At 36.9% G+C, this 21,335-nt stretch overlaps 1 protein-coding gene across 1 annotated transcript in view; it reads left to right on the top strand.

Moving 5' to 3' along the window:
• SEL1L (SEL1L adaptor subunit of ERAD E3 ubiquitin ligase) overlaps window positions 1-21,335 on the top strand; it is a 35,237-nt gene that overhangs the window by 3,948 nt on the left and 9,954 nt on the right. The window contains exons 2-15 of the mRNA XM_038138143.1: window positions 3,310-3,347; window positions 3,700-3,922; window positions 7,120-7,287; window positions 9,332-9,437; window positions 11,175-11,337; window positions 12,770-12,823; window positions 12,903-12,962; window positions 13,579-13,660; window positions 14,620-14,774; window positions 15,521-15,577; window positions 16,584-16,652; window positions 19,102-19,179; window positions 20,338-20,400; window positions 21,172-21,259. Coding sequence (XP_037994071.1) covers window positions 3,310-3,347; window positions 3,700-3,922; window positions 7,120-7,287; window positions 9,332-9,437; window positions 11,175-11,337; window positions 12,770-12,823; window positions 12,903-12,962; window positions 13,579-13,660; window positions 14,620-14,774; window positions 15,521-15,577; window positions 16,584-16,652; window positions 19,102-19,179; window positions 20,338-20,400; window positions 21,172-21,259 — 1,404 coding nt within the window. The remainder of the gene's footprint in view (window positions 1-3,309; window positions 3,348-3,699; window positions 3,923-7,119; window positions 7,288-9,331; window positions 9,438-11,174; window positions 11,338-12,769; window positions 12,824-12,902; window positions 12,963-13,578; window positions 13,661-14,619; window positions 14,775-15,520; window positions 15,578-16,583; window positions 16,653-19,101; window positions 19,180-20,337; window positions 20,401-21,171; window positions 21,260-21,335) is intronic.

Raw genomic sequence — 21,335 nt, 5'->3', positions numbered from 1 at the left:
CACCCAGCAATGTCTACAGCTCAGCCCTGTTTGTAAGTGAAGCATTCTGAACAACATTGTCAACTACCCACTTGAGCCACAGGTATTTTTGCCTATCTTTTCCTTTTAATAGATCATTTTACTCCCTAACTTGTTTTACAAATTGTGAGATTAACTTCCAGTTGGCCTTTTTAGAGGAGGTTTATGGAATTAGACAGCCTTGGTAACAGATCCAAAATCATCATAATAAAAAAAACTTAGTTGCTTTTTATAATTGAAGGATGGAAAAACAAGCTAAACTATCAGCTTTAATCTCTGAAACAGGTGCATAAGCATAACATCTGTGACTTCGTTTTATAGCTCAGCCTAGACTAATAACTGTTCTTAGGCCCAGCTGTGACCTTTCATGTACCTTTCATTAACACTTTCAGAATATTTTTAACAGTTTGATAGGAGTAAACACACTTGTGTAAGTGGGTGCGTATTAATCAGCAGTTCTGTGAAACAGCAAGGCTCTAAGTGACCCCACCTTTAGTCATACTACTCCTTATCTCTGCAACCTCATCTGCCTACCTTAGAAAAAGTCTCAAAACTAAGAAAAAATAATATTTTGGTTTTGCTTTAGTGCCTTTTGGAACCACTGTTTGAAAACAATCGTTCAACTACAACTTCTCAGTAACAAAGCTGGTTTCTTCAGAGACAATTGAAATGATGCAATAGAATGGAAATAGGTTTATTTACTTTCAGAGAAGAGGAGCAAACACTTAGTGAGCTCTACCTTATGTTGCTCAGGTGTTTCTTGCCTTTCAATTTAGTAAACCTTTTGCATATGAAGTTACAATAAAATTGTTCTTTCATATGTGTGCATAGACAGTATAACCTATTAATATTTGTTCTTGTGTGGTCTTTTGACATAAAGTGAGCCTACCACCACAGATTGAAATCAGTGAAGCCTTTTCTGAAATGTTAGAAAGCTCTGGTGTTGTCAGGCATATAGGCTCGTTTTGTAGAGACAAAACCGATCACCCTAGCTGGTGTAGCTGTTCAAAAATCCCGAACATGATGTTTCCTACTGCAGTAACAGGTACTTTATAAGTGCTTTTTTTATATTTGAAGGAACATACAAGCTACTGGGTAGATTATCCTGTCTTAGTTTTCCTGCTCTCCAGAGGCATGTCTGGATGTCTTGACAAGCTCTGAAGTTTGAAGGTGGCATTTGGTCTTAGGTCAAAATTATTTGGGATAATAGAATGTAATATGTGGGAACTGTAAATGACAATTTTTTTCATAATTTCAAAATAGAAACACCAGCAAGTATCCTAAATGTATGTGTACTTTTACTTAATTTAAAGACCAATTGTCATATCATGATCTAGAGTGTCAGAATTCAGTGGCAGTATGATGTATCACAATCACCCTTTTCTGTTAGATTCCTCAAGCTACTAAGCCCTGAGGTCTCTGCCAGAAATGCAGCTAGCCTTGTTTCTTCCTTATGCCTCATAATGTTGGGTTTTTTTCCAAATTGCTGTTTGTTCTTATGCTGTGTTGGTTGCTCCTTGCAGAGTGTGTTTCATCTGGAATGCTCTGATGTCTCCATAAGTTTTTCTGAAGTGCTCTACACATTTTCGTTTTCAGACCTGTAGAGTACAGCTGCTTACCCGAATCAACTGTTCTAGATCCTTTTTGATTCCGTGACTGCTGGCAGTCAAACTCTTTGAGCTTTACATCCTCTTCACCATCCTCAGCGGCTGTTATTTATATGTCTCAGTTGTACTCATCTCATCACCATAGTTTTGCAGCTTCACTTACAAGTCTTCACATTTTTTTAAATTTCTGTTATGCTGTTACAGCTTAAAGTTGAATTTTCTCTTGCCTTTTCACTTGTTCCAATCAAAGGTTGTACTTCAAGTAACAGTATGGAATCTAGATTCCAGAAAGCAATTTCCAAGATTAACCCTTTCATTGCAAGGATTACAGTAGTAGGCTTCAAAATATGACCCGATGAAGTGTCATGTTTGGAATTTGTTACTTCAGAGATGGTTTATCTCTGGTAAGTCACTTTACTTGCATGAGAATGAAAATTGTGCAGTTTTTGTTTGCTGCTAAGTGCTTACAGGAGTCAGCAGAGTTCTATAAACTGTCGGAAGTGTTCGTGCAGGTAGCCTTTCATGGCTAACTGTAATATACTAAATGCATCTCATGTATGGGGGCATTAGTTTCTGTCAGTTTTGACACCTTTTCCAGTCACAGTGCAGGTCTCCAGCCTGTCATTGCTTTTCCACTGCTACAGGGCATTGTACGCCCCAGAGCCTGAAAAAAGGGCGAGTTCTAAGCATGGGAGGAGTAAGTGGCAGCTTTGCTGAGTGGTTTCTTTGTTTTGAGCTTTTATTTTCATGTGAGTTGTGTACCAGAGAGCATGAGGCCTGTGGCATCTTCTTTGAAATATAGGGTTTGTTTGCTGAAATGAGGTGGTATCAGATACTGATGACTTGGAACAGTCACATCTCAGTGATGTAAATTTTAGAGGCATCCCATCAAAATGATAGCAGAGACCAAGTTGTTTGAAGCCCATTTTAGTTAAAGGAACAGAACAATTGTTGCAGAAAAAAAAAATGAGAAAAAAAATGGCAAAGCTGTCATAAATAAGCTTTTCTGATTATCTTCACCTTTTCACATGTATTCCTTTAGTGTCTGCCTGATAGCCTTTCTTGTTTACCATTTCTGCTCCTTCCAGTCTTTCTAATCAAATATATAGCTTTTAGACAAGAAAGATGACAGTTAAACAAGAGTTGCATCTATTGAAGAGTATCTTAAAGACAAACTCATTCCTCACAGTTTTGAAAAGGAACCTCTATATAAAGGTTTGAATATGCTGGTCAGGCAGAATGAGCTGGCATTCTATAAAGACAAGGTTGAATTATAAGCATGGGGGTATGAATACAACTTCCTGGTCGCTACTGAAGCTCTCGGTACTAAAGCTGATTTGGTGACTGAAAGCTTTATGTTCCACAGGCCCTTTTCACTTGATGAGCGCCTTTTAAAGTAGTTTAGTTGGACTTGAACCATTCAGACTGTGATTTGGGTTTAGAAAAAACACGTTTTTTTCACTGTGGAACACACAGTTGTGTTGGTGTAATTTAAGGAGAGGATCACCTCTGAAACATTTGATTCCTCCTCGTCACAGTAATAAGGTTTTTCTGAAGTGTATTAGTCAACTTAGTACACAAGAATATTTCAGAATTGTGGTACAGTATTGTAACTAAAGGTTTTATTTTTGAGATAGTTACTCAAATGGAAACTCATTTTACTGACTTACAATGTCTCTTCTAGATGAAGAAGGAAATCAAGATGAATCACTGGAGTCAAAGGTGAGGAGATAAGTTTGTAGTCATTCTGATTTACCTGTGGAGTGAGAGCAAAGGTCTGAAATTCAGAACAATAATTTGATTTTAGGTTTTAAGCTTTTCTGTAGCTCTTGCTGTCTCATTCATTTTTTCTGTGCATCAGAGAAACTAATACTGGGTTACAAGTTTGAAACATTTTTTTTCAAAGATCTGGAAGGGATGCAGTCAATGAGAGCTGATAGAGGTAGCTCAGCTTACTTTTGATTCAACTTTTGATTAATTAACTGTATATTTTAAGAAGTTTTTAAATGGATTTTAAGCCAGCTGCTGTTTCTCAGTTTCTAATCTTCTAAATCATGTGGCTGCTTTCCTTCAGACTTTATCTGCAGAGGACCAGGTAAAGGATCATTCCACAGGAACTCGAGTGGTAGCAGGTCAGATCTTCCTTGAATCTGGGAAATCGGACTCTGAATCAGAGAATGAAGAGAGCTTTCACAGTCAAGAAGAGGAAAAAGAGAATTCACTGGAAGAGTTGAACTCTCTAGAAATGTCAAATCTATTAAATAAGGATTTGGAAGAAACAGAAATACAGAGTCCAGGTAACTGCTCACAGACTTTTGAACAAGTGACAGCCTTGATGAGTCTGAGTGACTCCAGCATGTGGGTGAACACAAACAGTAATGTTGAACATATGAAATAACAAGTGTCTTAACCTTTCTGCAATGGAATGGTAATTGCTGCCTTTTTCATTAGAAATGGCATCAAAAGTTCTTGAGTTGTATTATAATTGAAATGAGTAGTTATTTTCAGATGCATTTGAAAGAATTTTCCATTTTTCTTACTGTTTCCATCTTGCTGGAAAGCTTTAACCATGAAATAGAGAAGGCCCTGATTTCTTCAAATAGAAGTCAATTACACATTCTGTGCTCTGTATGTACACCAGCAATACAAAGAGAAATTTACATCAGTCTTTTTCAATCCCATGGCTGTTTGCCTGGTGAGTCAATTGACAGAAAAGGAACAAATAGTAATGTAAAGACAAGCTTCCTGGAACAGCATTGGGGCCTTAGGGCAGCCTCTGAACAGCATGTAAACTTCATGAAGTTTTTAAATATAGGTAATACCTTATGTCTTGGACCAAAATTCCCAGGAAATTCTTATATGGCTTTTTTACTACCTAATTTTATGATTTTTTGATTTGCAGTTAGTAGTTGATGATAATTAGATGGCACAGTTGAGTACCTTAACCTATGCAGCAGAATTTCCTTTTTACTTGTCCATAAAAAGTAAATCTTCAATATTACTGAAAAATACAGTTATGTGGTACTGATGATACTTGTCTTCTCAACTCATATTGAAGTGTCAGAAGAAAGCAGGAGTTATTAAATGAGCTCTATCATGTGTAACTGAGTGTTTTCTAAGCTGTTTCCTTATTAGAGCAGAACCAATATCAGTTTGTGAAAACTCAGTAATAGGCTTGACCATTGCTATGTTGTTGTTTGATGCTGTGTTGTACAGGAGAAGAGTGTGCAAAATCCACTAAATATCTTTCTGCCACAAAACAGTGAGCTAAGCACCATAAGTAGTGCAGTCTGTTTCAAAAGTAAACTTTAAGGTAACTTTTAGTCTCATAAAAATAGATCTGACTGTCTCCTCAGGAACTAGGGTTTTTAACTATACCTATCAGCATACTGCAAGTGACTTTCAAAAACCATAAGTTTAAGTCTTGCACAGTTCTTGGAACATCTTATGATTTAAATAAGCAGTCTGAATGGAGGTATTTTTCATTTAAAAAAGCAATTCTAAAAGAAAAGTGTATGTTTTCTGTTAGGAGAGAAGAGTGCTGAAGGACAGCTTTACAAATGCTTTAACTGAGCATCTACCTGGATGTTACACCTCCAGATGAGCTGCTGGTGACAGGACTGCATTAAGGGACATAAAAGCTTTTCTGAAAACAGTTTAGCTACTGTGTGTGGTCATGACATTGCATGGAACAAAAGTATATCCTGCAAATTTCCATATATGTTTTATAGGATATGGAACAAAAAAGTCAGTAATTTAGAATTAGAAACTTAAAACCTTTATTAGCACTGAGAAAGTTGTCCTGCTCTCTTCTGATGAGTGATAAGATTGTGTATAAAGAAAATGCTATAAATGCTATTTCTTTAGTTATTGCTGGTTTGAGTTTTAGGGTTTTATAACACTGAAGTTCCATACTAACAGTTTTTGCTGAAAATTGCTCACAAGTTTATAAAGAGCTGGCAATTCCTGTTGCACTTATTTTCCTATTTGGAAGAATCTTACAGTAACATTGCCAGTACTTATAAGTAATCTATATTTGGGTTTCCTGCAGCTTCAAGTATGAAACAAGACATATGTAAATTAGGACAAATATAATGAAATAGCATGTATTTTATTCAGAGATAGTGAAGAGGTAAATTACTTTTGGAGCATTTGGTTTGACAAAAACTAATTTATCATATGGGTAAATTGTTTACCTCACTTAGTATTTATCAACGTCTAAGTACATAAGTAACTGTTGTGAGCATTTAACCTGTGATTGCATTGCTGTGTTGTTCTTGGGATTAGTCTTTGTTATTATCTTGGAACAAAAACAGCATTATGTTGAATTTAGAATTTAAAAAATGCAGAGAGGGGAGCATTGGGGCAGAGTAACTTCATAACTTTAGTATGCAGCTGCATCTCATGCAGAGCCTGTGTAAAGCTGCTTTCCACAAAGGAGACAGGGTACAAAACAATACACATAAAACCAGGAGTTCTCGAGGAGTGCTCCTGGACTTGGAGCTTGTTTAAATGACCATGATAAGAGGTCCCATAAGTTGTAGTTACATGAACCCTTAGCAGGAGCTTGTATATTACTTTTCAGGTAACAAATGTCTGAAATTATTCCAGGCTAATTGCATATGAACACATTTTAAGTGCAGTTACTGAAAATAACCATTTCTGTTATAATTAACTTGGAGTGATGTGATGGAATCTGTGTCAAGGCATCCAGTTATGAGGAGCAGTTTGAACAGGTCCGGCTATACCTTTAGCTTTAAAAGTCTACCTTTACCTAGACTTTCTTTAGCTTCAAAAAGCAATGTGAAGTATTTATATTAGTATAGGCTTTAGGCCTTTCCATTATAAACCCTCAAAAAAAAAAGGAACTAATTTTCTTTGTAACTACAAAATTACCAAGTTAACTTTAAAAAACTCTAAAATTGACATTGTCAATTGCATGATGTGCAAATGTTTTCAAGTGAAGCTGAACCAAACTGTTGGATTTCAAGTGAAGCTGAACCAAAGAGGAAAACTTTATAAAAAGTCTAACTGAAATAATTCCATCTTCAAAACCTAGAGAGAGAATTCTTAGTCTTCCTAGAAGATTGATTTTATTTTAAAATATTATGGTATTGGAATCAGTAACCTTTGACGTTTTAGTGCATGAGAAATGATAAATTATGCTGTTCAAAGCTATTTTGAATGCAACTAAATATATTAGCAAAATTAAATAATGATTTTAATGTAAGTATTTTCAAGAGTAGAAAATTACCAAACTCATAGTGATGGGAATCCTTTCATCTACATCACAGTGATTTCACTTAAATCTTTTTATATAGTTGTATGTTTGAGTGTACTCCCTGCTGATACTCCAGTACTTTCAATATAGCATTTTGTCATGTGTGGTGTGCTGTCATGTGCCTAAAACCAACCATAGGAGCACTTCTCTGTTTGAAATGTATTATTTAAATTTGGGAATAAAGGAGAGTAATTGCTGGGTGTGTATTTTCAGTTTTGACAGCTATTGGAGGTACTGCAGATGGTGAACCTTGTCACTTTCCGTTTCTGTTTATGGAGAAGGAATATGCAGAGTGCACAGCCGATGGGAGGGAAGACGGCAGGCTGTGGTGTGCAACAACCTATGATTACAAGAAAGATCAAAAGTGGGGCTTCTGTGAATGTAAGCAACCTTTTGACTTATTCTTGTTCAAGGAATGCTTTTTTAGGCTTGTGTGTAAAGTCCTCTTAACACTCTTTATTTCAGGGTGTAGAAGTCTCTGGCAATTTCATACCACAATAAACAAGTAGCTAATTATTTATGTATAATAATAATAATACTAGCCATGTAGTAATAATACCAGCCATGTAAAATTATATGTAATTATTACATGTAATAATAGCCAGGGCCATGTAATAATGATAGGGGTCATGTAATAATGATGAGGGCCACATAATAACAGCAGGGGGCCACATAATAATAATGGGGCCCATGTAATAATGGCAGGGGCCATATAATAATGGCTTGGGCCATGTAATAATAATAAGGCCCATGTAATAGTAGCAGGTGCCATGTAATAATGATAGCTGGCCATGTAATGATAGTAAGGGGGCCATGTAATAATAGTAGGGGCCGTGGAATAATAGTAGGGGCCGTATGGTAATAATAACATTCATATAGTAGTAATAGGAGCCGTATAATTATAATACCTGCCCAATAACAATAATACCGGCCATGTTATAATATTACCAGCTGTGTAATAGTAATAGGAGCTATGTATTAATTATAGCAGCCATATGATAATAGTACCAGACATATAATAATAATAATACCATTTCTACAATAAAAATTCCAGCCATATAATACTAATACCAGCTATATAATAATAATTCTAGCTGTATTGCAATATTACCACCTATATAATAATAATACCAGCCCTATAATAATAATACCATCCTTATAATAATAATAATAATAATACAAGCCAAATAATAATTTTGCCAGCCATATAATAATAATAAGAGCTATATTATAATAATACTAGCTATCTAATAATAATCGGGGCTATGTAATTATAATCGGAGCTATATATTAGTATTACTAGCTATGTAATAATAATAGGAGCTATATAATAATTGTACCAGCTTTATAATAATAAAAACAGCTATATAATAATAATTGGAGCTATTTAATAATAATAATACCAGCCATTTAATAATAATAATAATACCAGCCATATAATAATAATAGGAGCCATATAGTAGTAATACCAGCCACATAAGAATTGTACCAGCCATATAACAATAATTCAAGCTCTATAATAATAATTCCAGCATTATAATAATAATGGGAGCTCTATAATTCTAGGAGCCATGTAATTATAATACCAGCTATAGAATAGTAATAGGAGCTATATAATATTACCAGCTATGTAGTAATAATAATAAGGGCCATATAATAATACCAGCCATGTAATACTAATACCAGCTATGTAATAATAATAATACCAGCCATATTATAATAATCCCAGCTATATAATAATAATAGGAGCTATGTAATGATAATATCAGCTATATAATGATAATACCAGCAATATAATAACAATAATAATAGGATATATATGTATATATATGTATGTGTGTATATATATATGTATGTGTATATATATATGTGTGTATGTATATATATATATATGTATGTATGTATATATATATGTGTGTGTGTGTGTGTATATATGGTTTATTTGTATAAAGGTCAAGTTTTCATGATGGAAGAAGTTTTTAAAAAAAGCCAGTTCCCAGTCTCCTGATTTGGAAATCTTGCAGTGAAGGCATCTGTAAAACTGTTTCTGAGGCTGTAGGAGGATAGGGGTTTGACAGTGTTGCCCACTATACTTTCATATTTGTTGTACAAAGGGAACCTTTCTCTAGGAAATGTCCTTCTGAAGGAGGAACCTGCATAGCTTGCATTTGAGCAATGAATGAAAAGAACATTTTATCAGCAAACTTATACATGAGAGACATCACACAAGAAGTAGTCATCTATTAATATATCCATTAGACAACTTTTTGTAATAACTTTGGTCTTTTTGAAGACCAATAACTTTGTTTATTGGTCTTCAAAAGCATGTTTCTGGCTGTACTTACTCTTTAGAACAAATAGGAATTTTGAGAGGTTAGTCTTCATGGTATAATTTGAGCTCTTAATGGACACTTTTTTTTTTTAGCTGAAGAGCAGTCTAATAAGAGAAGGCAGATGCAAGAGGCTGAGGATGTATATCAGATTGGAATGAAAATCCTTAATGAAAGCAGTAAAAAGGCTCAGAAGAAAGTGTAAGTATACCTCATCTGCCCCCACAGGAAACGGATGATATGGCTGGTCACTTTTGCTTAACTCAAAAAGAACTTAGAATGAGCTGTCCTGAGATTTTGAGCTTTATTGGACTCAACATCAAACTATGCAGTGATAGAAGATAGATAGTAAAAACAGGATATTTAGAAAAAAAATTATGCCTGCATTCCTTTGAATGCAGTAAAAATTGTGTAAGGTTAATTTCTGAAGAGTGGGTGTCATCAAAACATTGGCTTAATGCAAGGTGATGCTGCAGTTCTCTAGCCCCAGTTTAGATGTGGCAACTGGCCAGGAAAAAAACTGAGATTGTGATATGAGATAATTGTCCTTTTTCACATGCTTCTTCCAGTCTGGTTCTCATTCTGCTTCAAAGATGAAGGGGGAAAAATTGGCATTTCTTGTTCTCCTCTGGGTTTTCCTGCTTTCTGATGGTTTTGGTCACCATAAAAATAGTATTAAACTTAAAATCAACAAATCATTAGAATTCTAATAACGTTGCTAGAAAGAAGAGGGTAATGCTTGTAGACAAGTAGAATTAGAAATTAATGTTCTGTTCATTCTACTTTCTCTTCTGAAGGCATCCCATTACTGATTAAATAGCTGTGGACTTACCACTATTATTTAGAATTGCTATGTTAATTTAGGTCTTCCTCCTATTCATGCTGACAACTTCCTCAGTAAGTGGTGACTTCTGCTGATTAATATGTGAGGACTATAACTATTTTAGATGCATTTGTGGAAATAAGGGAGTGTATCTCTACTTTGTGTCAGGGAAAGTGAGCCACGTCTCAAGTTGTCTGCACCTTGGTAAAGACAAAGAGAAGTAATATCTGTTGGATTCTGAGTAGTATTTTTTAGTATAAAATAGTGTAAGAATTCTGAAACAATAGTAGGTGTTAGTTCTCTTGTACACCTTACACTTTATTTGAAGATGAACTTCTGTGAGGAACCAGGTATGCCTCAGTCTGTCCACTGAACAAGTCTGTCCACTGAACAAGAGCAAGCCTCAGAATAGAAAGGAGGAGAGGTAAATGAAAATCTTGAGGTGCTCTCAAAGGTCCCTGAGGCTAAGCTGAAGCAGACTTGCTGATACTGTGTAACCATGTGTAAGGTTAGGAGGTTTTTAATTGCTGTGAAACCAGCTGCTGTGAAATTATTTTGAAGGACTAACCAGTTCTGAGACTGAAATAGAAAGAGAAGTTTCCAGAGGTCCCCCTGTTTGTTAGCATGACTTTTGCAGCACAAAATTGATCACGTGTGCGGTTGTCTTGGGCCCAAGGCTTGGTGTTTTCACTGGAGTGGTTTTGTACTCAGATTGTAGAGACTACATAGTCTTTTTCAGGCTGCTTCTCTTTACCATGATATACGAGACTGTTACGGGAGTGGTTCTGCTGGATACCTAGTAAAGAACTAAAAATTGTTGCTACAAAATTATGATCATTTGACCTTACATTTCTTGTATGTCTTAGAGGAGAGGAAATGCATACTGCTTTGCTTTTGGAGTAGAGCAAACATTAAAATTCAGCTTGTGTATTAACTAAGTCATGTGTTGTTGCTTATGTCGATGATTTGTAGCTTGAACAGATGACTGTAGGTAGATGCATTTTTAGAAAATAAAGGCTAAAACAGAGAAAAAAAACTCCTCTTAAGAATCTTCAGGTTTATGAATGAAATTGCTACATTGCTTCAAGTTGACAAAGAAATTGTTTTCTCTTAAGAGCATATCAGTATCTTCTGAAAGCAGCTGACATGAATCATACCAAGGCCATGGAGAAAGTGTCTTATGCTTTGTTGTTTGGGGATTACCTGAAGCAGAACATCCAGTCATCGAAAGAACTATTTGAAAAACTAACAGAAGAAGGTTCTCCTAAAGGACAAATGGTATGTATAACATTAGATCCTATGCTTCTATAGGTTTATAAATGAAATACAATAAATATAACCTATAAATATAGATTTTTAGATTCTAGTTCCTCTGGGGTGCTTTGATATATGGTACCTCAAAGTAAACACAAATACATCTTCTGTTTGAGTTTTAAAATGTTTAACTACCAGTAATATGGGATTGTGCTGGTCTTTTAATTTTTTTTTCCCCTGACAATATTGGATGTGTAACTCAAAAAACCAGGTATATATAGATTACTCCAGCCAACAAACCTTCTGAAACTGTGTACTTTTTATTTGGTTTTTTTGTAAAATGTTGTGACTTTTCATTTGAGATTATACCAATTTATAATCTAGGAAATAAAAACTCCTAGGAAACTTGACATGTATTTAGTGGATTGGGACTTGCTTTATTTCTGTGCCTTTGAACACAGAATTATTCATACTTACTGATACCAAATGTCATAAAATATGGGTGTTAATGATTTTAATGCCTCATATACTTTTAATACCTGCATATACTTATTGTTTTGGAAGTGTCAGCTTCTTAAGGAGCTATTAACTTTCTATTCTCTTTGGCTACCAAATCTCCAGCTGTTCCCTGTTTAATGGTGGAATATCCATTTACCATAGAAAGCAGGAACATGTTTTTTCTAGAGACTTTATCTCTCAGTGATGACCTTGACTTTTATTGATCTAAAATTCAATACTGTCTGCATGAGAATTTTTGTGTATGCTTTCACATTGCCTAGAATAGTCTTAGAACACTGAAATACAGACCTCTTTACATATACACTATCTTCTGGGCTACTAGTTTCTGTTCTGAGCTACCAGCTGTAACAGGTGTGATAGGCAAAGCAATAACTGTGTAAGTCTTAAGAACAAAAATAACTTCTGAAAGAACATCAGATAAATAGCTCAGAGCATTCTGATTGTTTATATTTATAGTCACAGTTGCAAGTAACCAGTGGTGGAGCAGATGCAAAACTGTGAATTCACAGAATCTGTAAATCGAACAGTACAAGTCTTCTATGCAAGGCTGTGGTTCACAGATGCTTACACTGGTGTCTGAGGCAAACTGGGTACATGAATAACCTGACAGATACTGCTTAGCTTCACTTGAGGGTCTTTAAACTGGGATACTTTCACTGTTTAGGACCTTTGGATCAGCACTTGATATTCAGCAAAGTAGTAGTTTGCTCCTTGCATTTGATTCACTCGTCTGAATTCTGGTGAAACACTAATTAATGTTAGTATCCTAAGCAACTGAATGATGTTGAAACTTCATACTTTGAAAGGGGCAGGGAAGAGCATAGATATAGGCAGCACCAAACTTTGGTGTACTCTTTGCAGCTTTGAATCTTTATGCCTATGTATTCCAGGAGAACTGGTCCATGGTTTGTTAAAAGGTGTGCTTTTGTATTTCTAGGCGCTTGGATTTCTATATGCATCTGGCCTAGGAGTCAATTCGAGTCAAGCTAAGGTAATTTAGAAATTTTCAGTGTGTGGTCTTGTTTTCTCTTGGGGGCCGATGTTAAATAACCAGTGATTTTTGTTTTAAGGCCCTGGTGTATTACACTTTTGGAGCTCTAGGAGGAAATCTGATCGCTCATATGATCTTGGTAAGTAAGATGGTTAATAACTTTAAACATGCAAGAGTGTTTTTGTACTCCTACATTTTCAGTGTTAAGATTTCCTTTCATATGAATAATCTGTCCAAAAACTACATCATTTTGCATGTTTTGGGTGGGCAGTGGTATCTTCCCCATTATTCATTTTTAATTCAAGGATGAGTCTGCTTATTTTAAGCTATGTGCCACTATGAATTTAGATGGACCATGTTTACATCTCTTGACTTAAATCAGAATTGTCAGACTTAAAATTTTTGTAATCAAATGAGAACTGTGGAAGAGATATTTACAGAAGATGCTGTTTTAATCAGTATTGTGAGATTTAAGACAAGGTGCAATATGTAAATAAAAAGCTTTACATGTTCACCCTTAAGCATCATTCTGGTTATTTCCTTTTTTCTTGAGTAATATCTGAACTATACTGGCCATGTTTAACCTTTAATAGTGTCAGTCATTCATTTTTTGTGTAGCTACAATGGACTCATGGCCTCTGTCCAGCCTATTGTCTCGTCAAATCTTGATCAAGTAATGTGAAAAGTTTGTAATATTGCAAGCAGTATGTTCTCAAGTAATTGATAGTCCCATATTTATGTCATTTCCTTTCTAGGGTTACCGGTACTGGGCTGGGATAGGAGTCCTTCAGAGCTGTGAATCTGCTCTCACTCACTACAGACTTGTAGCTAATCACGGTAAAAACTTTTTACTAGGGTGACATTATTGATTTTCTGTGTACTTCTTCATCATTCAACTAGAAGATACTAAAGTACTTCCAACGCTAATAGCATAAATAGAGAATTTCTGATATTAAACAAGTTATGGCTTGCCAGGGTTGCCAATTCCCCAACTTCTGGTACTCTGGCTGGGCCCTCCCAGGGGGCTCCCCTGCCCGGGGAGACCCTCCTGGAGTGGTCTTGTGTCAGGAAAGAGAGATGCACTGGGTTTTTTCAGTCTTCAGGTTCTTGTTTATTGTTACCTTATCTAGAGTTTTGCACGTTGTCCACACAAGGCTCAGCGCACTTGAAAAGCATCGCAAAAATGGCTAGCAATCTCTTGCTACATGGGCTTTTAAAGCCAAGCTATCCAATTAAGAGTGGACACCTAGATTTTTTTCCCCTATTAACCCAATAACTGATCCCCAAAACCCCACAATGCGGACTTTTCCACCCAGTTACAAAATGCTACCTATACCCATGAAGAAGAAGCATGAAGAAGCAGCCCAGGATGACAACCTGCACCCTCCATCTTGCTTCTATCCACAACATTCTAAAAATCCCAAAACCTAAATTTCCCACCTAAGTGATACACCTATACTACTCTCTACAAGCTACTTCACACTTTAGTGGAAGTTAGTCTATCTTGAGGTTTAGGAAACTTTCTCCATGAATGAGGGTCAAAGTCAGTGTTCCCCTGGGGTCATGGCACCCCAGAGCAGACAGAGAAATATCCCCGGTGCCCTGGATTTCCACAATGGCTCTGCATTATGATAAGCTATTTTTATCTCTACTGAAATGTCTTGGAGGGTATCAAAGTAATTAATTCTCTCTTGAGTAACAGCTTGAAGCTCTGTAGATATCTGGCTTTACTAAGTTATGGTGTAACTTCTGTATTGAAAAAACCTGTCTGAACATTTATCTCATCTCTTTTCCAGTTGCTAGTGACATTTCCTTGACTGGTGGCACAGTGGTTCAGCGAATTCGCTTAGCAGATGAAGTAGAAAATCCAGGAATGGCAAGTGGCATGCTAGAAGAAGACTTGATCCAGTATTACCAGTTTTTAGCAGAGAAGGGAGATGTACAAGCACAGGTAAGATTCAGTTTCCCTGATGACATTCAGACATTTTCAAGAATTACAGGAACAGCTTTATGAAATATGGAAAGACACTGGAGCTTTAGTGTTCTCTTCATCTGGAATCAACCTGTTTCCCATTTCCCCCTTAGTTTTTATGTGAAGAGTCTTATATTTTAGTGTGTTTCAGGTAGAACTTGGACAGAAAATGCAAATTTTTGTGAAAACAACTTTAGCAACATCTTAGGAATGAGATGTTGCCTTTCACTAGAAACCAGCCAGACTATTTCAATGATACCTTCAGATGTTGTGCAGAAAGGCTAGATAAAAATACTGGCCTTGACAAGGGATTTCAGTTTCTCACCACTCCTGCTCTTGCGTGACTTCTGCATGCTGCAGACTGGACCTCTTATTCTGTACACAGTGCAGGAGGGGAGGATGCTAACAGAGGCAAATTGTCGCAAGCCAACTTGGTCATGTACCACTTAAGACTTAGGTAGGCAGGATTCAAATGAAGAGTTGTTACTTTACATCTAGGACAGTACGTTGCTTCTATCTAGGATAAATTTCCATTTAGGCTAGTGTGAAAAAGTAGGACTGCACTGTATTTATTGAATCAAATCTGTGCCTTCAAACTTTGTGGCATCTTTAACTCTGATATTGTCTATCTTTGTGCATGTAATTAGCTCACCTGTATCTGTATTGCTAGAAAAAGGAAGTCCCAATGGAAAGGTGACTTACTTGGAATGTAAATTTTTTTTTAGGTTGGCCTTGGACAGTTACACTTGCATGGGGGAAGAGGAGTAGAGCAAAATCATCAGGTACCTTTTCTCTATATCTCTGATGCATATTACACTAGGCAGAGGAGAGAAAGTAGAACTGAGAAAGTGGTGCAAAAGTGTATAAGTACCACTGTATGGTATGTAACAATTTCAGTAGCCATATTCAATAAAGCTTAATCTTTATGTGACTAGAAAATGGAACTGATTTTTTTACATAACTAGTTTAAGATTAACTATCTTAAAAATGAGAATGTCAAAAATAAAAACTTCTTATCAAGTAGTACTGGAGCTGGCTGAGCTTTTGTGAATGTGGTATCTTTATGATGCAGTGGGCATGCATTAGTGATGATAGTGTAGTTTGTGGCTTGCAGGAATATTTTGCTTTTGTAGACAAAACACTGCAACTTTAAATACTAAAGATATTAAGTGTGCATAGAAAATAGAACTTGTGCAGATGTAAGCCAAGCTAGCTACCTTGCTTTTGGAAGTTAAAATAGCTAACCTTATCTCGAAGTATGTATTGAAAAAATGGAGAGCTAAGGATGTGCAGTCCTGAGAATTATTTAATCCAATACAGTAATTATTTAACAGAAATTATTTCTTAGTCATCATATTTAAAATACCTCAAAATGACTGCTTCATGAGGGTTCAGAGATGATAGTGAGGGGTCAGAAGGAGTAAAACCAATTTCTGTGCAAAAGTAGAATAGGAATTGGCAAATCTCACCTATTCTAAACAAGGTTTGATAGTACCATAAGAAAGTAAGATTTGCCTGTATAGCTAGTGCCTAGTAACAGTTTTAGTTTGCTGGTTTTCCCCCTTCGAGTTTATGGAATACACTGGTTAGAGGGATTGCTGCTTAATATTGCAATTATATAAGTGAAGAACCCTGTCACATATATTAAATTAGGTGTGATTGGCAACTTTTATTCCCAGAAGAACCTGGTAACTTGGCAAACAAATCTACCTGCCTCTACTCCATTTGCAAGACAAGTTGCTCAAATCATAGTGATGGTGATTAAAACACTTGTTTTCTTTTCTACAGCGAGCGTTTGAATACTTCAATCAAGCAGCTAATGCTGGCAATTCCCATGCTATGGCTTTTCTAGGAAAGGTAAGATATGGACACTCTCAAAAGTAAGAAAACTGCCTTAAAATGAAAAATAGCAAATGTTTCCTTTCTGATATCAGGCAATCTAAAACTTGAATTCTGGAATCTAAGTATCACAGTTGAGCTCCTGTTTTGAATTTTTCTGTGAGATTTGAGTGATGTAGTCTGTTATGTCTTGTCTAAGTTTTCCTTTACTTGAGGAATTTTTGGAGTTTTTTTAAATAGTGCTTGAACCAGGGTTTTGGGGTTTTTTTAATGAAATAATATTTGAATGTCCTTTTTCTGTGGTGGAATTCAAAACCCTAGTCTTTTATACACAATGTATGGGGAAAAACTGTTCTCAAAACTTTGCCCAGCAGGAAATACTAAGTTGTGAAGGAAGTGGGAAGGAAATTCTTCCAGTTTCATTCTGTGTAGAGGATTGAGGCATCTGAGTCAGAATTGCCAATAGGCCTGTACTTACTTTGCGCTACAGCTTGAATGCATCTGCAGGGTGGGCCGTTGTTTCAGTTATCGCAGATTTAAGGCTTTTTTGTCTGGGGCAGATCTTACCTAACCAATCTGGTTGCCTTCTATGATGGAGTGAAAACAATGGTCAGCAAGGGAAGAATGTCTGATATCAGCTATCTAGATTTCTGTAAGGCCTTTGGCATGGTTCCATACAACATCCTTGTCTTCAAATTGGAGAGGCATGGATTGGAAGGGTGGAATATCTGGGGGATAAGGAATTGGCTGGATGGATATAGCCTGAGAGTTGTGATTAATGGCTCTATGTCCAGGTGGGGACCAGTGACAAGTGGGGTCCCTCAGAGCTCTGTCTTGGGACCAGTGCTCTCTTAATATCTTCACCAGTGGCACAGACAGTGAGATCGAGCACAGCCTCAGCAAGTTTGCAGATGACACCAAGCTGAGCAGTGCAGTGACACAACAGAAGGATGGGAGGCCACCCAAAGGGACCTGGACAAACCTGAGGTGTGGGTCCATGAGAACCTCATGAAGCTCAAAAAGCACAAATGGGAGGGCTACACCTGTACAAATATGAGTGCAGACTGGAAGATGAACTCATTGAGAGTAGCCTTATGAAGAAGGACTTGGGGGATCTCATGGGTGAAAAGTTGGGCATGACCCAGCAGTGTGCACTTGCAGCCCAAAAGGCAAACAGCATCCTGGCCTGCATCAAAATAGAAGTGGCCAACAGGTTGAGGGAGGCAGTTCTCCCCCTCTACTCTGCCCTCGTGAGACCCCACTTTGTCCAGGTGTGCAGTCCTCAGCACAGGAAAGACATGGACCTGTTGGAGTGAATACAGAGGATCAAGATGATCAGAGGGATGGAGCACTTTGCCAGTGCAGACAGGGGGTTTTCAGCCTGGAGAAGAGAAGGCTCCAGGGAGACCTCACTGCAACCTGCCAGTACCTAAAGGTGTCTTACAATAAAGAGGGAGAGCAACATTTTGCGCAACAGGTAGTGATAGGACAAGGGGGAATAGTTTTAAACTAAATGAGGAGAGATTTAGGTTAAATGTTAAGCCATAGCTCTGTATTCAGAGGGTGGTGAGGCAGTGGAACGGGTTGCCCTGACAAGTTGTGGGTGTCCTATCCCTGGAAGTGTTCAAGGCTGGTTTGGGCCCTCAGCAACCTAGTCTAGTCTAGGGCTAGCATCCCTGCCCATGGCATGGTAGATGGATCTAGATGACCTTTAACCCAATCTGTTCTATGATGTTTAATTTAAAACATTATTGGCAGGCTGCTGGAGGTGATTATAATGCATTACTACTTAGAAAGGTATTTAGGTCACTTGTCTGAGATCTGGGTTGCAGACTACCTTCAGCCTGTGAGGAGCTAAATCCTTATTACTCCCATTTGAGTACCTCCTAAGGTTAGGCTACAATAAGCACTAGCTCTAGGTCATCTTTTTCAGGCTGTCGTTGTAGTAGAGGATTCAAAATGTATGTCCTTAAAGCCTAAAAAAATAGCATAATATGCTGTTCAAGGCACATGACAGAAGAGATTGCAGTTCCTGCTTTCTGTAGTGGTTATTTTGTCACTAATTATTGTTGAAGGGGACCGTGTTTAGTAACCAATTTTTGCTTTGTTTTTGCAAAGTATTTTGACTGCCAATAAAGTTTGATTTCCGCTGGTCTCAAGATTTTTGCTTGATTGCGTGTTTTTCACTGCACATTGGTAGAAATTAAAAATGAAGAGTATTGTCCTGAAAAAAAAATTATTTTTATGGGGAGTTCACTTCCATTAGAAGGTTAAACCCTCTGAGTTTTACAGCAGAGATATGTATTTTTCTGCTTCTGGACAAATTTTCATGATTATTCAGTAATGAGATAGTCAGAATAATCTAAGTACAGTAACTCCCTCTCAATATATAAAGTGAAGATGCTTCATGGTCTTCATGCTGAATTGACTACTTTGGCTGTTCTTCAATTATGGCTTTCTCTTTCAGATGTATTCAGAAGGAAGTGATGTTGTACCTCAGAGCAATGAAACAGCCCTTCAGTATTTCAAGAAAGCTGCTGATATGGTATGATTACCTGTACAGTGGAACTACAGCATGTGTACTAAGTTGATAAGCTCTGAAATGCTACAGATGCTTCATGTGCACTTCCATGTGCAGACACCTATTCCCAGCTTCTGTCCCAGATTAATTAGCCCATAATCTTGCTTGCCTAAGATGTCAAAAACTGCTCTGGCCGTGGTGCTTCATCTGAAGCTCTGTTCAGCATAAGGAGTCTAGCACTCAGGAATAGAGTCTAACTCTATTTCATTAATATGAAATACTGTCCACTTAAATAGTCTGCAATTCTGTGAAGTGCTAGTGTTTGTTCATTTGAAGTTGTCTTGTCACAGCAATTTAGAGTGCTTCTGTTACATGATTATATAATAGTTTTATACCTGTCATCTCATAAGACTGTTTGCTCTTTGGGATGATGTTTTTTGATCATGTTAATCCCTTGTATCTATCTGTCTTTGATCTATCCCTTATGGTAGTGTTTGTACAGATAAAGCATGAGTAGTCCTCCAGGAAGGGTGTTCAGCTTGTGAAATACAATAGATTAAGTTCTGAAGGAACTGTTGTAAGATAACTGCCTTCATGGTTCTTATATTCCACAATCTGAATGCGGTTCCACAACTCTGTGCTAAAGGGAGGATGTCTCAATGTGCTCATGCTGCATTGGCTGAAACTTTCTGATGTGTCCCATTGCCTGTCCTGGCACTGAAGTAGTGCCATAGTGCCTGCTTTTGCAGGGGCAGTGGTTAGTAATGTAGCCCACAGGACAGCCTCAATTTCACCCTTAACACAGCTTCTTAGAGTTCCTGGAGTTGTTTTAGGAACTTCTGTAGTGCCCAAAACATTTTGAAGTTGCAAAAACTAAAGATAAGTAAGCTATAAATGGCCCATCTTTCTAGGATTATGGGTTCTGCATCTTGTATGACACTGTAAAAGTGCACAGTAGACTTTCATAAATAATATTGAAAGTTTTTTCCCTGTTCATCAGCTGTGTAGTTACTAAATGAAAGTTACTGTAAATGTTGTTTCCTCCCTAAATAAGTATTACTAGGAGCAAAAAATGAATCTCTCTTGAGTACTATATGTTTTCATGATTTTAAAGACATACCATATTTGAAAGATATAGGTGCAGGTTTTGCCTTTTGCAGAAGTGTTTTTCTGTGTTTTCAGGGTAATCCAGTTGGACAGAGTGGATTAGGAATGGCTTACCTCTACGGAAGAGGTGTTCCAGTGGTAAGCTTTTGACAGTCGTCTTTCTAATCATAGGTGATTGTGTGACTTTTTGTTGTCAACAGATTTTTTTTCTAGAAGGAAGTACTGTAGGAAGCTTAATTGTGAAGATGCTGTTACACTAAGAATTCCTTGAGGAAATCTGTAATGTAAAAAAATGCGCTGTGGAATTAGCAGCTATGAAAGAAACATACTGATTTTGCTCTCAGAAGTTTGAAAATGTTGCTTAAGCTATTAGAATTGCATAGAAGTGTGCATTTTAACAGGAGATTTGAGCTTGTCTATAATTTTCTTGTGAAATAAAACAAATCCTAACTGTCCCCATTTTGTGACTCTTGTGGGAGTGGAGGAACACTGAAACTTTTAATTAGTTCATTTGCTTTATTGCTTTTCCCACAGGAAGGTTTCTTGTCAAATGTTTTATATTTAGCAATGCAAACAGGTACTCAAAATTTGAATTAGCACAAAGTTGAGGAAATAAGTGTTCCAGAAACAGAACAGAGCTTCCATTCTGTTAAGCATAACTGTTCTTAGCAATGCTGTATGTGGATGCCAGCTTTGAGATAGCTGCAGAATTACAACAGGCTAAATATCATTATAGTCTACTTTATTTTTTGCTTCCAGATTTTGAATAGGGGAATATTTTCACTGGAAAATCTTGCTGTAATTTTTCTGTAAAACATATCTGTCCTTTCACATATGCACATGCATATTTTCTCTCTCAAACTTTGGTGTATTGCAAGGCTCTAATGACTGGACCAAATCTTCCTACAGAACTATGAGCTAGCACTGAAGTATTTCCAGAAGGCTGCAGAACAGGGATGGGTTGATGGACAGCTTCAACTAGGTTCCATGTATTACAGTAAGTGGCATCAAAACCATTTGCAGGTCTAAGCACGTGCCCTTTCAGTCACTGCTCACTAGGTGGCATTAGAAGT

The sequence above is a fragment of the Motacilla alba genome, chromosome 5, assembly GCF_015832195.1.
Source record: "Motacilla alba alba isolate MOTALB_02 chromosome 5, Motacilla_alba_V1.0_pri, whole genome shotgun sequence".
NCBI classification, from domain to species: Eukaryota; Metazoa; Chordata; class Aves; order Passeriformes; family Motacillidae; genus Motacilla; species Motacilla alba.
This window is presented reverse-complemented; position numbering and strand designations above follow the sequence as displayed.